At 47.9% G+C, this 18007-nt stretch overlaps 1 protein-coding gene across 3 annotated transcripts in view; it reads left to right on the plus strand.

Annotated features, from left to right (window-relative positions):
- The window catches only part of SH3PXD2A (SH3 and PX domains 2A), a 242331-nt gene that overhangs the window by 48193 nt on the left and 176131 nt on the right, over window positions 1–18007 (plus strand). For all 3 annotated transcript variants that reach the window (XM_041746521.1, XM_041746519.1, XM_041746520.1), the window contains exon 2: window positions 6094–6174. In XM_041746521.1, coding sequence (XP_041602455.1) covers window positions 6094–6174 — 81 coding nt within the window. The remainder of the gene's footprint in view (window positions 1–6093; window positions 6175–18007) is intronic.

Genomic DNA, 18007 nt, shown 5'->3' on the forward strand with positions numbered 1-18007 from the left:
CTGAGCCACAGTGCCACAAAGATATAGGGTTTCTTCCACAGTTCCTAACTCCTTGCCTCTAACCGTACTTTTTGTTAGCACAGGAGCAATAGGTATTTATTGGCACTCTCCAATTAAACGTGGGATAGGTCCTAGGACTTCTAAGAATGGTTGCACCGTATCTTTGGGTTGTTCATTGGTCACAGCCCCGGTCTGATCCTGGATGTCCCTCCATGGGAACCAGGCTGGGCTTCATTCTCAGTGCTCTGGAGTTAAGCTGTGAGTCTTATTTGCATCATGGCTGTTTTCTTGTTGAAAGGAGCAAGACTTGGAAGCTGTGGAAGTGTTGGAAGCCTCAAACATTTCTGGGCCTGGTGAGCTGAGTGGATGGAAGGTGGCCCAGAGTGAGTGGGCTGGTGGGACCAAGGCATCATGCTGGGTGTCTCCTGAGAGTTTCCGCAGTTGTATCTGTGGTGGAGACCCTGATCTGTAGAGGGTAAGCAGGGCAGGTGGATGTGAGACTGTGGAGCTGCCTCTCTGAGAGAAGCTGGACGCAGTTGCTGGTCAGCAGGGAGGCCTCCTAGATGCCTGCCATCTGTCTGAAATGGCCAGAAATGGGGGAGATAGAATCCATGGGTTTTTAAAATCCAGAAGTAAGGAAAACGCCACCCAGGAAACATAACCCCAAGTAAAGTGTGGGGCAGCAGGATGTTTAATTGCAAACCTTTCTTGAGAACCAGCTGCAGGGTAATGTTATCTTGGCTGCTCCTGCAGCTAGAGGAGAATTTATCTGGGCCCCTCACGCAGTCCCAGTAAACAGAGCTGGCTTTCTCAGATGACCTCTGCCCTGTCCCCTTCCCCTCCACCTGCTCTTTCTTGGGGGGTTTATTGCTAGGGTTTCCAATGCTGACAGGGCCAGCTCCGAGAGGCTTGAGGAGCTCATTGTGGGAAGGCAGATGGGCCAAGGGGGAGGGATGGGTTGGGCTGGAATTTTGCATATCCATACTCATCTGGAATGATAATCTAGGATGTTTAATGTTTGGAGGAAAGCAGACAAGCCCTTGAAAGAAGCTGCCCAGATGAAAGAAAGGGGTCTGGAGACTGTCCTCAGATTTCTGGGCTTCTGTTTCCGGGAGGTCTCTGATCATTTCCTCAATTCTTTTTTTTTTTTTTTTTAAGATTTATTTATTTATTCATGAGAGACATAGAGAGAGAGGCAGAGGGAGAAGCAGGCAGGCTACCTGCAAGAGCCTGATGCAGGACTTGATCCCGTAATGTCAGGATCATGCCCTGAGCCAAAGGCAGATGCTCAATCGCTGAGCCACCCAGGCATCCCGATCATTTCCTCAATTCAAGATTTAGACCGTTTGTCCAGGAGGGAGGCTGGGGGGCCTCTGGTAAATCCTAAAGGTCTGGGAGAACCCGGGATGGGGTTCATTTCCACACCGCTGCACCTGAGTTGCCTCATGCTTGCTCATGAGGTGGGAAGTGGGGTACAAGACGTTAGCAAGAGTAATCGTTCACCCAAAAAGGAAAGAAATGTGTTTTAAGGGGAAGCACGGTGTATTTCAGCCTGGTGGCTATGGCCAGCAAGGATCACAGGGACAACTTCTGCAGCCCTGCCCTCTGGCTTTTCTCCAGAAGCTTTGGTGTGGGTTCAGATCAAGGTTTAGACAAAGTGATAGTTATCTAGGAAGGGAAAAGACTATTTGGAGGGTGACGGGGGCGGGGAGGTGGTGGTGGTACAGAGGGGAGGGGTGCTCTGGTGGTGCACTGGGTAGCCCTAGGCTGGGAATTTTAAGATCCGGGCTCCTGTCTCAGCTCTGACACTAACAGGGTGAGCACACTTGCCATGGTAGCCAGCATAGTGGGGCAGGCCCGGCAGCCCCAAAACTTGTGCCCATCGAATAGAAGAGGAGCCTGAGGGTCTGAGAGTCTGGGCCAAGGTCTCACAGCCAATAGGGATGGCCCTGAGAGTGAAACCTAGGTGTGACTGACTCTAGAGCATGTACTTCTTCCTTAGCAAATCACCATCCTGGGTCTGAGTTTCCTCTTCTGCAGGAGAGGCCTCCCAGCTGCCAGAGGCTGGGAGTCTATAATTAATTCTCCCTGGGAGGTAAAGGGAAGCCCCTAATTACTGAAGAGGATGAAGCATGGGTCATGGTAAGCCCCAGTTAAGCCCTTACTCCAGGCCCTGCTTGGTTGGCCAGGGAGAAAGGCTGCTGTCTAATGGCCTGCAGGCTCTCTCCTGGGAGGGCACTGCCATTTGGGACCTCCTTATAGTGTGTCTGCCCAGGCAGAGGTCAGGAAGGTAGCACCTGGCCATGTATAGCATCTGCTCCCTTCCCGGGACCTGTGAGAAGGGTAGATGTAGCTGGCAGGATTTGGGGGTCAAGGATCCAGGAGTCAGCAGAGGGATGGGGTAGGTCATAACCCCAGTGAAAACGCCAGAGCATCTGGCCACAGTCAATGAAGCCACTTGTGTGTGAGGGTTCCCTCTGCATTTGTCTGGTTTTGTAGCATTCCTGACCACTGACTTCTGTCTGGGCCCTAAGTTCTGTCTCTTCTTGCTCTCAAAATTGATGTGACTCCCCCATGTTCCTCTAGGCTCATCCCCTATGCAAGGGGTACAACAGACTTTTAGGCCACCCAAAGATTTGTTAAAAGGGGCACCTGGGGATCCCTGGGTGGCGCAGCGGTTTGGCGCCTGCCTTTGGCCCAGGGCGCGATCCTGGAGACCGGGGATCGAATCCCACGTCGGGCTCCCGGTGCATGGAGCCTGCTTCTCCCTCTACCTGTGTCTCTGCCTCTCTCTCTCTGTGACTATCATAAATAAAAATTAAAAAAAAAATTTAAAAAAAAAAAAAGAAAGGGGCACCTGGGTGGCTCAGTGGTTGAGCGTCTGCCTTCAGCTCAGGGTGTGATCCTGGGGTCCTGGGATCGAGTTCCACATCAGGCTCTCCACAAGGAGCCTGCTTCTCCCTCTTGCCTATGTTTCTGCCTCACTCTCTGTGTCTCTAATGAATAAATAAATAAAATATATTTTTTAAAAAGGATGTCTTTCAGTCCTGATTAAGTATTTTGATTTAAATATCCACACTCTGAAATTTACATATAGGAAGCTAGTCCAGTGTGATGAAGAGCATGGTGTTTGGGCTCAGCTGGACCTGGGTTCAAGTCCTTTGCTCTATATTTTACTAGCTGTGTGACCTTAGGCAAGTTATTTAGCTTCTCTGAACCTCAGCTTTCTCCTGTATAGAATGGAGATAATAATGGCAGCTACATCACAGATTAAATGAGTTAATGCTATGAGTGCTTTACACTGTGCTGGCACGAAGTGGCCATTATCTAAATGATTTCTACCTTTTATCGTATGAGATATATGTTTATATCCCTATCTATTATAATAGTAGTTTATTTTGAGTTTGTGAACATAGGGATAGCCTTTCGCTTTGTGTTCTTTCTTATCAGGATCACATAAAACATGTCATCAGTACCTCATGTCAGGGTGGCAACCCTCACTGTTTGCTTTGTTTTATGGCCCTCTCCTTGGTTTCTATTCAGAATGAACATTGCCCAGAGCGAGGTGACCTCTGTGATGGGGCTCGGGTAGGGGAGAGGGGATTGAAGATTCAGAGCTCATTTGCTTAGAGGTTAACTGAGTAGCCAGACATAAAGCCCTGTATCCCTATGTACAAAACCCTTGCTGTGGACTGTGTTCCCCCCCAAATTCATATATTGGAGCCCTAATCCCTAGCATGATATTTGAGGTAGGGCCTTTGGGAGGTGACTAGGTTTAGATGAAGCCATGAAGATGGAGCCCCAGTAGTGGGATGAGTGCCCTTAGAAGAAGAGGAGGAGACTAGAGCCCCTTCTCTGCATCACATAAGAATACAGCAACAGGGTGATCATCTGCGAGTCAGAAATAGGCTCTCACCAGAAATCTTGATCTTGGACTTGCAGCCTCCATCACTGTGAGAAATAAATGTCTGTTGGTTAAGCTGATGGTATTTTGTTACAGCAGCCTGAACAGACTAAGACAGCCCTGCTCCAGGTATCTGGAGAATTCAGCTACCCTGATGCCAAGGGATCTAAATACTCCTCCTCTTTGCTAGCATTCCTTCCTTCTCACAGGGGCTGAGACCCCTGGCTTCACTGGACACTTTGTTCTCACTGGTGGAGTCCCCACAGATCTACTGAATCAGAATTACTAGACAGGTGCCTGGAATCTGAGTTTTTATGAAGCTTGCCAGGAGATTCTTTTTTTGTTTGTTTTTGTTTTCTTTTCTTTTCTTTCTTTCTTTCTTTCTTCTTTTTTTTTAGATTTTATTTATTCATTTGAGAGAGAGAGAGCATGATGGAGCTCTCTCCAGGGAGAGGGACAGAAGGAAAGGGAGAAACTAACACCCTGCTGAGCAGAGAACCCAATGCAGGATTCCATTCCAGGACCCTGGGATCATGATCTAAGCCAAAAGCAGGCGCCTGACTGATCCACCCAGGTGCCCTTTGCCAGGAGATTCTGATGGATACCCTAGCAAAGGAATCATAATTGTGGATACAGCCACTCAGTCTCTTTGAGGTAGGGGTCTCACTGTGTCTCAGTGCTGTCCCTTAACCTCAGAGAGGTCACAGGAGGCACCAGAGGGGAAGTTCAGCAGAATAGCCCTGAGAGCATTGAGGGGACCCCTCCCTCTCACTGTGTCTTTGGTGTGTGTTCCGGTACAAGGGACAGAAATGATAGGGACAGTAGGCCAGATTGTGGGGCAGGGGACTTTCTCCTCCATCCAACAGGCCTGCCCATCTCCTGGTCCAGAGAGCCTTCAGGATTGGGTTGAGGCACCAGCCTTGGAGAGCCTGAGTACCAAGTGAAGGTGACATTAGGAATGGGGTCCTGGACAGGACGCCTGGGTGGCTCAGTGGTTGAGTGCCTGCCTTTGGCTCAGGGTGTGATCCTGGGGTCCCGGGATCGAGTCCCGCATCGGGCTCCCTGCATGGAGCCTGCTTCTCCCTCTGCTCTGCCTATGTCTGCCTCTCTCTGTGTCTCTCATGACTAAATAAATAAAAATTAAAAAAAAAAAAAAAGGAATGGGGTCCTGGAAATACCTTCATTTCAGACAAGTTTACAAATGTTACATGCACTAACATCTGTCCTGCAAATCCACCTCTCATCCAGAGGGTCAGTTTGATTGTTCAGTGCAGCAAAATGTTTTCTGAGCGCCCAATCCATTCTGTGCCTGGCTCTGAGCTAAGACGTAAGAATACTGGGATGAATTGCACATCTCTGAAATGCTTATGGTCATCTGAAGTGCTTGACAGAGTGGGTTCTGAGGATCAACTATAGCAGAAGTGATTTGTTAAAAGTATAGATGCCCAATTTTAATAAATGTACCACTTAAGCAGTGGGAGAGGGCAGTGGGTGTATGGGAACTCTGTACTTTCTGTTCAATTTTGCTGTGAACCTAAAACTGCTAAATAAAGCCTTTAAAAGGCATGCGGGTGGCTTAGTCTGTCTTCAGCTCAGGTCATGATCTTGGGGTCCTGAATTTGGCCCCATGTTGGGCTCATTGCTCAGTGGGTAATCTGCTTCTCCCTCCCTGCAATGCCCCTCTCCTCCTGTTCATACTCTCTCTGTGTCTCTCAAATAAATAAAATCTTAAAGAAAAAGCCTTTATAAAACAAAATGAAATAAAATGTAGATGCTTGAGTTCTGAAACCCCAGATCTACTTATGCAGAATTTCAGAGAGTAGGGCCCCAGCATCTGCAATTTGGGAAGACCTTTTATAGAATCTTATTCACTTAAAAGTTTGAGAACTAGTGGAACCCTAGTTTATGTTTGTTATATAAAATACATATAAATGAAAAGGAGATTAAAACCACTTGTAATTCTGATTTTCTAAGATAATCATCTTTAGCAGTTTACTGAATATTTAAATAAATGTGTGTAGCATCTACATACAAATGTGTATAGTGGTACGTGACACTGCTGGGTCATGGGGACAGACGTAAGAATGGTCCTGGCCATGGGGCATCCACAGTCATGTTAAATGGTGCCTGGTACAGCTTGAAACTCAGCCTTAGTCACCCACTCATTTGCTCTTACCTTTTCTCCACAGGTATACATCATCAACGTGACCTGGTCCGACTCCACATCCCAGACCATCTACCGGAGGTACAGCAAGTTCTTTGACCTGCAGGTAAGTTGGTCTGAGTTCAGTTGGTACCCAGTTTCACCTGTAGTAGCCTGAGTCTCTGGTGGGCTGGCCTCTCTCATGTCCTCACTCATCTGAAGAACCCCTGTCAGAGCTCTCAGGGTCAGCAGTAGGTCAGAGCAGAGGGACAAATGAGGAAACCTCCCCTGTCTAGTTGGGCTTGGCTCAGTTTTGGATATTGCAAGCAGACACCGGCTTTTGTTGGCTTCCTCTGATGGTCTTAACAGTCAAGCTTTGTCCCCTTCCTTTGCCTGGGGGGGTGTGGGGTAGGAAACCAGGGTGGAGAGGCAGGAGAATGGCTGTGGGTGCTGTGTGCATGAGCAGACATGTAACTATAAACATCCAGGGTGAGACGCAAGCCACCACATCATTGTAGGCAAAGAAAAGCAAACACACAGGAGAGACAGAAACAGAAAATAAGCAGTTTCTTGAGCTACATACACAAACTGGGCATACCACTGTGTCTGTCTAGCCGAATGAGGCTCTTGCTGCCCTGTTTGTACGCTTGCATGGTGTGTGCAATTCTCTAATATACACAGACATGTTCATACAGCTCCTCTTGCAGTCACCTCCCTTTTTGCCAACTAATTTGGTTAGACCTCTTTTGGTTACAAGTGATGGTTTCATACTCCTACTGGCTCAGACAAATAGGAAACTTGGTTGGAAGGATATACCAGGGAAAGCCATGCAGTTGACCAAATGGTGAAAAGGAGAGTGAGTTACTCTCCTCCAGAAACATCTGAAACCACAGCTGCTCTCTCTCTCTCTCTGCGTCTGCTCTCTGCTTCTCTCTGGCACTGTCCTCAGATCCCTGAGGAACTTGGCTCTCAACAGCTCCCAAATTTCATATCTTGTGCTTCCCAACACCAGAGAGACTGACTCTCCAAGCTTCAAGTTGAAAAATCCCAGGGAAGACTTGGATTGGCCTGATTTGGGTCAGGTGCCCTCTCTGGACCAATCAGTGTGGCCCAGGGTAGAGGATCATGTAGCACAGACATGACCAGCAGGGGGCCTATGTCTCTGGATCAGAGTCAGGCACCAGACAAGGCAGGATCACCATGAGTTGAACAGCAGCCCTTCCAATACCAGGAAGGGGAAACAGAGGTTCTAGATTCTTCCTTAGAGCTATAAGCCTGGTGTAGGCCAATAAAAACACAAAGAAAAGACACCCACTCCTGACCCTCACAACCAAGGTCCACTCCTTCATTTGCAGGCTTTTGGTGGTGAGTCATCTTGGAGAGGCCAGGCCTGCATGTTTGCCCCCAAGTACCTGACTTTATCCCATTGTCCTTATCACTCTACCTATGGGATGAGCCAAAGGTGAGCCAGCTTCCTGTATTACAATAAAAGGATTTACTTAATCTTAATCCAACAATATGAGATGGAAATCCACTCCTTACCTTCCTGCCTCTTCCTCCCTTCACCTCCCCCATTCCTGTCCAATCTTCTTGGATCCTTCTGGTATAAACTGGTGGGATTTGCTGATACCCCGTCAATGGATGTAGTGTGCTGGACAGGAAATGATAAGTTAGTTTGGGAGACGGAACCCTGAAAGGATTCATTGATGAGCCAGAGAGGGTCTGAGAGCCAGCGGAAACTCTCAAATCAGAGCTTCCGCCCCCCTTCTGTTCTGCTCTCTCACCCCCTCTCTAGTTACAGAACCTCACAAGAAAGGAATGCTGTTCCCCTTACTTCTTTCTTGCCTGGAGGGCTTATTTCCTGTGTGTTGGGACACACAGCATGGAGCATCTTGTGCCATGTGCTGGCTCCAGCTGTAAGCATGGCCAGGCCTATCTACATGGGTCATTGCCATCCTGTATATGCAGTTTGGAAAGGGGTTGGGATGATTCTTTGGAATTTAACTTTTAAGCCAAGCATAGCATCTTTGTAAACCCATTTTACAGAGCTCATGACATGATGACTTTTAGTGGTGTTCATTTTGGAAAGCTTTTCTTATTTGTCAAGGTCGCTGATTTTAATATGGCAGCTCCTATAGAGGAAGAAGAAATAGCATTGCTAATCCTATCTCTGGTCATTGATGCCTTCGCCACTGGGCTTTCTGAGCAGCTGTGTGAGAGAGTAGCTTGGAGCTTAGGCACTGGGAACACATTGCCTAAGACTGGTTACTGGCTCTGGTTCTGTGTAACTCTAGAAACAGTCCTTAACTTCTCTAGGTTCTGTTTTCCCATCTGTGGAATGAAGATTTAAATAGTACCCACCGAGTAGGGTTGTTGTGAGGTTTAAATGAGCAAATCTATCGGAGATCTTTGGGAATGAACAATCCCATTGCACGTACCAGGGCAATTGGCCCTGAGAAGGTGGCAGGTAGGGGGAGGCAGGAGCAGAAAGGAGGAGAGACAGTGTCTCTTTGATGTTACCCATGGCATTAATGGGTCTCTTCCCCAGCTCATGCATGGCACTGGGGAAGAGAACCCACAGATAACTCAGTAACTGCCTGTTGTTCTACCCTTATCTGAAGCCTTAGGACTATATACAGAGCTGGTCATTTATCTCGGTATTCTCCTGTCTCCCCCATGCCACCCATACTCCTTACTTAACTGGCTACCTGCTCCCTTTGAGGCCCTGGAGTAGGATCATCAGATAAAATACGAGATGTCCAATTAATTTTGAATTTCAGATAAATAATAATAATTATTATTTTTTACTATAAAAGTGTTCCAGGGCCAGCCCGGGTGGCTCAGCGGTTTAGCGCCACCTTCAGCCCTGGGCTTGATCCTGGAGATCCGGGATAGATAGGCTTCTCCCTCTGCCTATGTCTCTGCCTCTCTCTCCCTTTCTCTCTGTGTCTCTCATGAATGAATAAATAAAATCTTAAAAAAAAACAAAAGTGTTCCAAATATTGCATGGGATATACTTATACTAAAAAAAGTGATTCATTGTTTATCTGAAATTCACATTTTATTGTGTGTCCTGTATTTTCAGTTGCTAAATCTGGCAGTCTTACCCTGGTGTGAGTAGTGAGGGTGGAAGTATAAAGATAAATAAGTCAGGCAGGCTCAGGGTAAGAGTAGACTGGCCTCCAGCACATTTTGCACTTCTGCAGGACATAAGTGACACAGCCTAAGGAATGCTAAGTTAAGAAGGACAAGTTCCCTTCCTTCTAGAAATCTGGTGGGAGAAGTAGACTTTTAAGCAACGAAGGCTGCTGTAGATGAAATAAATGCTAGATTAAGGGACAAGCAAAATGCTATGGATAGAGAGGAAGGAAAGAGCATTCCCCTTGGGAGGAGGGAACAAAAAAGATACCTGTATGGTTCTGATTGGGACAGCAGCCTAAAGTGATATAGCCCCATACCTCCATGCCAGTTTGGGGATCTTTGGTTGTTTTTTTGAGAATTATAGTTATTGGCCTAAGTATGTCCCTAATTTGTTTGTTAATTTGTTTATTCATATACCTGCATGCCTGCCTCCTTCTGTCCATTTGTCATCATCCGTCCATCCATCCATCCATCCACCTACCCACCCTCAATCTATCTAATCTAAGTGCCTATCTTCTATGTACTAGGCAGTATGCCAGGCTCTGGGGATTTATTAATGAGCCAAAGCAGATTTGGTTACTGCTTAATTTATGGGACTTATCCCTTAATGAGATAAGATGGGTTTTAGTTAAAAAAAATTATATATATACTATTTCAAATGCTACAAAGAAAAGTACCATAAAGATACTGCAGAGAAACCTTATACTCTGGGATCAAAGCGGGCTTCTCTGAAGAAGTTGTATCTGACAGATCAAGGAGTTATTTTCTCTTCTTTTTGAGATCAGGGATTCTTTAATGCTTCTAATAAAGCAAAAGACTCTCTCCCCAGACAGATGCATGAGTGTACATAGATAATTCCAGTAACCTTTTTGGTCATTCATACCCCCTGAAATCCTTCCAAGGACACCAGGATAAGACCCCCTTCTCTCCCCATATCGTCTGCCTTCAGCCTTCAGAGCCAGTGGTTCTGTCTCCTCCACACAAGGGGCTATGCCCTGAATGTGGCCCCTCTTCCTGCCCACTGGGAAGCCCCGGGTACAGAGGCTTTATACCTGTGCTGCTCACTGTGGTAGCTGCTCGCTACATGTGGCTATTAACATTGACATTTAAATTCATTAAAAAATTATTAATTTAAAAAAATTAATTAATTTTTAAGAATGAAATTAATTTACTTTCTTGGTCATACTTGCTCTACTGTAAGTGCTCAGTAAGCCACAGTGTCTAGTGGCTACATATGGAGCAGATATAGAACTTTTTTATCATGACAGAAGTTTTTTTTGGACTGTGGTGCTTTTGACCACCTGGGACCCATAACAGGCTTGATCTGGCTTTACGCCCACCCCAGAGGGTGGCTCTGCCACCCTCCCAGGCCCTGCCCTGTTGCCCTCGAAAATCTTTAGGGCCCCAACAGGAAGAAGGAGACTATGCACCACCATGATCTGACCCATCAATAGAGCAATTCAATTCAACAACTATTCCAAACACTTCTGGAAACCAGGTCAGTAGCCAGAGAGGGCTCCTAAGGGCATTTCAGATGTTAAGTTGGGAACAGGGAGAAGAGAGGCTCTTGGTCTCCATGTGGAAATTGATTTCTTCTAAAAATAATCCACCACTCAGCCTATCTGACTAGGAAAGGGACCTGTCCTGGAGGGAGCTGTCTGGGACAAGGCCTGATGTTGAGGCCTGTTTGGCCATAAAGCACTTGGATTACTCGGAGGTGCAATTAAGGGGAGAAGGAGGACGGTGAAGGGCCACAGATGCTCTTAAGTTGCCTTCTCTCTGGCACTGGACCACCTTTCCAGCCTCTGTAAATGTCCTTGCACAGCTCCTTCACTGTTAAGTAGCACCCACCGGGGAAGGACCGGAAGGCTCTCTGAAGGTCCGGCTCCACCGAAGGTTGTTTCACAATCTGACCTACAAGGCAGTGGGCTGCAGTAATTGCTCTGCAAACATTGGCTCCATGCTGCTGCTGGCCTTTTAGTCTGAACTCCGGCCAGTGAGCGCAGAGGGTCAATATTTGAAGAGAGCCAGGAGAGGCCCTTAGGCTTCCCCCACACTGCTTGCAAGATGGAGTTAAGAAGGTTGTTCAGGATTGCTCATGTGCTCTAAAGGATTTAGCTTGTTTTGAAGAGGTTTAATCTCTCTTCCTTATTCATCTCTCTAGACTTTCCACCCACCTACCCCACCTAGAGTTGCACTCACTTTCTGGCTTTCAAATAGCCGGGCTCACATGGTTGAACAAGACTATAATCCCTGCATCATTCATTACTGGCCTTGGGACGGGTGTGTATGCATGTGGGGGCGTATTCTGAAGTCATCTGTAGAGCATTATAGGATCACTGCATTTTTAGAAGGAGAAGAATTCTATTCTATTCCCCTCACTGGGCAGGTAAACATCTGTGTTCATCTTTCTACTTATTACACTGATAATGTGGTTTAGTTTTTGTTTTGTTCAGCTTTGTTTAGTGTAGTTCAAAGCTTTGCTGTAGTTTGGTTTGATGTTCAGAGCAGACCTCAGCTGAGGTCAAACTGGAGGGACGGAGTAGGGGTAGGGGATCTTGATGTGCACCAGAGGCCAACATGACAGCAAAAAAGGGGAAGGGAGAAGTAGCTCTTCTGCAGTCTCTTTTAATCATCAAGGCAATCTCTGTGTTGTTTGAAGTCTTTGACCCTAGAGTAAAGGCGGCGGGGCAAAGCCTGGGGAAGTAACTTGCCAAGTTCTAAGAACAGTTTTGTTCCAAGGATTGTAGAGAGTTCCAGTGCTGGGCATGGCAGTGCAAGCTCCAGCAATGCGGTGAGCTGTGGATCATTGTGATTGCTCACATACCCTGGACAGAGAACATTGGTCTTGACTGGGGTCAGTCTCCAGTCCCAGGAAGGTACAGAGAACCTCACGTTGTTTGCCATGGCAACAATGGGAAACACCGTGACCATCCACAGAGGGTCGCTAAGTAAATGGTGGTATTCTCATAGCACTTTGTACAACGGTCAAAACAAACAAGATTGATCTCAATTCCATGGATAGATCTCCAAGAAACATTAATTTTTAATGAATGACCACTGCAGATTTCAAACAATCTGGCATTTATGCAAAAATAACAGCAAGATGTGCTTTTGCAAGGACATATACAGCCTAAGTATATAAATATTTTTTAAAGATCTGGAAGGATGCACTTCCAATTGGTAATAAAGTTATCTCTGGAAGATGATTGGGGACATCAATGAGAAGAGGATATTGGTCAAAGGGAAAACTTACCCGTATTTTTAATGTTTTACCTTTTTTAAAAAGGAGAATATTCATGTATTATTTACAATGTTAATTTTTTAAAAAAGATTTTATTTCACGAGAGAAACAGAGAGAGAGAGGCAGAGACATAGGCAGAAGGAGAAGCAGGCTACCCACTAGGAGCCCGATGGTGGACTCAGTCCCAGGACCTAGAATCATGCCCTGAGCTGAAGGGAGATGCTCAACCGCTGAGCCACCCAGGCATCCCACAATGTTAATATTTAATAATTAAAAAGATGCCTATGGGAGGAGGTGGGAAGAGTGGGAGGTCTAAAATAAAGTATATGTCTCATGGTCATTATAGTATAATGGGACAAAAAAACACACAAGTTAAAAAAAATAGACAGGAAGAGCATATCTAACAAAAGAAAGAAAATGACAATAATTGTTAAAATCACATTACCTCATACTTCCTGAACCATCATTCTAAATCATTCCTATGGAATGTAACTGGTTAGAACCCATTACAACAAACCCCAGAGACCAGTTCAAATTATCTTGTCAAACTGGAATCTTGTATTCAAATATTGCTCAAAACACACTCAGAGCTGCAGGGTCCTGGGTGTAGGGCAGGTCCTCCACAGCCAGTATTATTGGGGTCCAAGGCCAGCTCCAGCCCTTACTAACTGAATATAACCTTTGGTGAGTTCTTTAACCTCTCTGCACGTTGGTTTTCTCATCTGTATAGTGAGGGTAATGCAAATACCTGCCTCATGGGGTACTACTAAGAATGAAATAAGTCATGTAAAGAAAGCCCACAGAGTAATGACCAGCCTGGACACTCTGGACAGAGAACCTGAAAGCTCAGCAGGTAGGGCCACAGGAACATTAACTCAGGTAATAGCTGGAGAAGCCCACTCCCCATGCAGGTGGAGGCTTCTTCCTATGTCCCACTGATAATAGGCCTCACTGTCATCGCGTAGCTCAGCCTGCCTCCAGGCAGGTAGCAGTGTTAAGGGTTTCCTAGATAAAGCTCTCCACCTCTACAAAGCGATTACCAAGGTACCTCCCTCCCCAAAACACTGTTAGGAAAATAAGTAATTATTAGTCGCTCTTTTTCCTTGTTCTTGGAAGGAGGCATCTTTTAGATTCCTGATGTAGCACATGGGGAATCCGGGGGAGCCCTCTGAGGATTCCAGTAGCTCTTGGGAATTCCATGGCTGGCTTCCCTCCCCTCAGGGAGCTGGCTCCTGCTTTAACTACTGCCTTTCATCTTGCCCCTGTGGCCTGAGGGTGAACTCCAGCTTCCTCTCACTCCTGGTTTCTCCTCTGCCAAACTCTACTGTTGGTGGGGGTGGGGATGAGGGAGTGCTAAGGGTATCTGTTCTCCAGGGAAGGTTGGGAGAGGAAGGCCTGGTGAAATGTTACTTCCAGGCCAGCTCAGGATGGAATGAATCCTGGGCTTCCTTGGTACCCCACTAGTGACCCCTTCTTGTGCAGCTTCCCTAATCCTGTGGTTTCAGAAATAACCCTGTATGCCTCCCAGGTCCAGAATAGATGGAGAGGGGGGTGGGGTAATGGTGGTGGGCTTGGGGCAGAGTACAGAGGGGGACAGTCTCACACAATGGTGTATAAAGGGAAGTAAGAGGAAAGAGCTTGGGCTCTAGTGGAGCCTGCCATCAGAAGAACTTTCCAGCCAAATAAAGCCTAAAGATACAAAGAGAAGGAGAGGAGCTCCTCTGACTCTCTGAAGCTGCCCAAAGTTGTGGGGTACTCACTGTGCTGCAGGTGTCCCTGGGAAACTAATCTTTTCCTATACAGATAAGTAAACTCCATCTGTGAGCACCTTCTTTGGTACCTGTGTGTATTTGCAAAGGGTGTTCTTAGCAAATGGTCTATAGGTGACCCAGGCACATGCCTCCCAGGGAGTTCAAGGGACACAGGCCCTCTCAGATGAGACCCTCACTTGTGACTGTACCACAAGGCCAGGAGCCATCCTATTGCTAATTGTTCATTCCCTCCCTGTGCTGGGGTGGGATTTTCACAGGGCGAGGAAGCTCCTTTGTAGACATGGGAAAAATTGTAAGAAAAGCTAGAATGTCCTCTGGATATTAAATCTTGGCATTATTTCCTTGTGTATAACCTTCTGGGTGAAGTCTTGTGAATACGGATGGATGGAGACAGTTCAGGAGGCCACCTGCTCTTCTAGCAACTGTCCTACAGGGCTGATGAAAATGTGTCTTTCAAGGAGAGAACTCCACAGTGTGCCAATATCACAATACAAGAAGTACGTGCTTGCCAACCAGTGTTAACCATGCCTGCTGGGTGGAATTGTCAGTTTTATAACCAGAAGGCCCTTAGAGATCCCCGACCAGGACAATACATATCTAGAGGTCACACTGCCACTTTCCAGCCTCATGCCCACAACAGACATCATTAACTGATCATGTCATGTTCCCATCCCACATCTATGGCAGACATGCATCGATCATGAGCTCAGACATGGTCTTAGAATCCTTCTAAAAAAACGAAACCAAATACCTTCAGAGAGAGACTACCTGTCAATTGGCAAAGGCACCTTGAGTGAAAATTCTTGGTTACCCTCTGATGTAGTCTTTTTCCTTTTGCTTGACCGATAAAGAAGTGAGGCTGCAGCAGGGGAAGTGACTTGTCCAAATTACAAGGCCATTGAGTGACAGCAGGACTAGGACTCAGGCACCCTAACCTCTAGTTCATATGAGTCTGGAATTCTGGCTTCCCATCCAGAAGTCCTCTTTCAGTTTTTGGCTGAGGAGGATAAGAGCACCCTGTTGCATCACTGAGAAAGCTCCTGGTGGGAGAGGAGTTATTCACCCTCCCCAGGGAGAAGAAGCCCATGCGAAGAGTGGAAGACTTCTCTCAAGCTCCCAGAGAGGTCAGACAGCAGGTCCTTCACAGGATCGGCTGCTTCCTGGAGCTCAACCCATATGTCCTGCCCACCTCCGCCCACCTCTCTTGGGTAATAAACCCCAGCTCTGCCAGAGGCAGCATCTGAGTCAGGCCACACCACCTGCGTGACTGCTTGGAGCTGCGCACCCTGTTTTCCCGACATCAGGTGTCATGTCAGGGTGTGTTTGGGTGGTACATCAGGGAGGCCTGGAGTGTGGTTGCTGCTTGTCACCTCCTGCCTCCTCTGGCCTCAGGCCCAAAGGTCTGACCTAGAAAACTCATCTCTTCCCCACCGGGTCCCCAGCTACCCACTTTGGATGAGCAGCAGGAAAGTTGGCTGGACAGTGAGTGGGGGACAGCGTCCCCCTCCAAACTGGAGAATGAAGGGATGGAAGATCTTTGGTGGTGGCCAGGTGAGTGTTGTGTGAGTGTGTATGTGTGTGTATGCTCTCTGAAGCCTTCAGCTATGACCAGGGCACTCCCTTCCCTCAGGAGAGAACTTCAAGTGAATCCTGGCACCTTTGGAGGAGTGCCAGCTGCATGCCTGGCAATGGCCTTAGTACTGGGGACCTCGTAGGAGAAAGTTGGGGTCGTCCTGGGCAGAAAAATCCAGGCCCACAGCCTTGGCCTAAACCTGAGCCACCAGCTGGTGGAAGAATCAGGGCAGGGCAGAAGGTGCAGAATGAGTGAGCAACCCAAAGGGTAGACCACGGCCATCAGGCCCGCACCCCGTGGGCATCCTGGCTGGCTTGTCAAGGCAGCTCCCGGCTCTGGGCCTGGAGATCCTGGCATACTTAAACCCCTTCATCCCATGGTAACAGCTGGTTTTGCTTTTGACTCATGTGAAACTAGGCATTGGGACAGCCAGGGTGAGCTGTGGGAGCCTGAGTTATGGGCTCGAGGGAAGATGAGAAGACCGTTTGTTCTTTACCTTCCTGCCCAGGAAGTGAACTGCCACCAGCTGGGTGACCCAGAAAGCCAGCTGTAGTGACCCCCTCATAAACTCCTCACCACCCTGGCTGGACCTTAGCCCCCATGTGATTTTAGGTGCTGTGATTCGTACATCTCAAGGATGTTCCCTCAGACCAGGCTGTTCTAAGAGTTGTTGGAGGATCGACTCTTGTTTCCTTTATATCCTCGATTTAGCTGGAGCCAAGGAAGAAGGGTCTTAGGTTCCTCAGAGACCCCCACAGTGGGGTGAATTCAGGCTCTCCAAAAGAGGTTGTGGGATTCTTGATGCCAAATTCCTGGCTCTCTGAGTGCGGCAGTTTCTTGCTTGATAGAAAGCTTAGGCTTTGTTATCAGACAGACCAACAAGGGTGTGTACATGGGTCCCACCAGCTGGGTGACCCCAAAAAGTTACCTGGCCTCCAACACTCAGCCTTCTCAGCTATGGAATGGCTCTCAGGACAGAAGCAGCCTCAGAGTTGTGAGATTTCTGGGAGATAAGGCCCAGGAAGCCTTCTCCACTGAGCCCAGGGCAGATACAGAGAATTGTCAGGCTGGTAGTCATGCTTGATGTTGCCTGTGGCCCCTCGGGAGGAGGGCAGGGGCTCTGTGGACACCATGTCTGTCCAATTTGGATGAGGGGAACATTTTCCCAGCCATGGAAAGGTCCTGGGCACCCCTAAGCTGAGGTAAATGAATGTTGCAGAGCTGGCCAGTCAATGGCCCTAAATGCCAACCAGGGTTTGGCTCCATCTGCTAATTAGGGAGCATTTAGTTGGTGCCCACTAGAACACAGTGGCCAGTTCAGCCACACTGGAGTCTGAACTCAGTGCTGGCAGCAGGGTGGGGAGGACGCTGGGAATGGGCAGGCACAGTGGTGTCCCTAGGGCTAAATAGACCACATTCAGATATACCCTAAGGGGGGGAAAAAAAACCAAACAGGAAAAAGGAGGCTGCTGTATGGGCTGGAGTTGAGATGCTTGCAGAGAGGGTGGTTCTGGCATGTGACAAGCAGCCATTCTTCCTACTGAGACAGTGCTGGCTGGTCTCCCGAAGGCATCTCCGATGAAGGCCAGCCTGTCTGGCTCCTCAAGGAGATGGGCTCCACTCTTCATTTTGGAACCTCTCGAGGAGGACCCCCCACCAGCGGGAAAGTGAAGGGAAACTGTGTGTGCCTGTTGGGGTGCTGGGCCATGCCTCCTTCTTCCATCCTACAGTGCAGTGGGGCAGGGACCGAGCCAGGGGAGACAGGCCAAGACATCTACCAAATGTAGGAGGACTCAAAACTGAGATTCTCTCCATCAGTGTGTATGTTTTTTGGTGCAGCATAGGTTTCTTGGCTATGTAGTTGAGAACCAAGGCAGTGGAGGGTAGAGTTGCAGAGCCACCCTCCCTGCAAGTGGGCGAGCCAGGATTTAGACTGGGCAGTCTGGTTTTGGAATCCACATGCTGAATCCCTTCTGTCCATTGTCACGTGTAACTTAGATGTGGCCCCTCTGTGGGCCAGAGCACTGCAGAGCCCCCTTGGGAGCCCTTGGCACCTCAGAGAGGAGACTGGTCCTCTCCCGCCCTTGTCAGGAAGGCTTTTGGCTACAGAGCAGACAGGGTCGGGCTGCCTGCTGGAGGGGTTGCTGCCCTGACCCAGTGCCCAAGCTGGGGAGGAAGGCTTTAGGCTGAGCAGAGAGGGGAAAAAAAAGTCAGTTTCTGTGCATTTGCT

Source organism: Vulpes lagopus, chromosome 2 (genome assembly GCF_018345385.1).
Source record: "Vulpes lagopus strain Blue_001 chromosome 2, ASM1834538v1, whole genome shotgun sequence".
Taxonomy (NCBI): Eukaryota; Metazoa; Chordata; class Mammalia; order Carnivora; family Canidae; genus Vulpes; species Vulpes lagopus.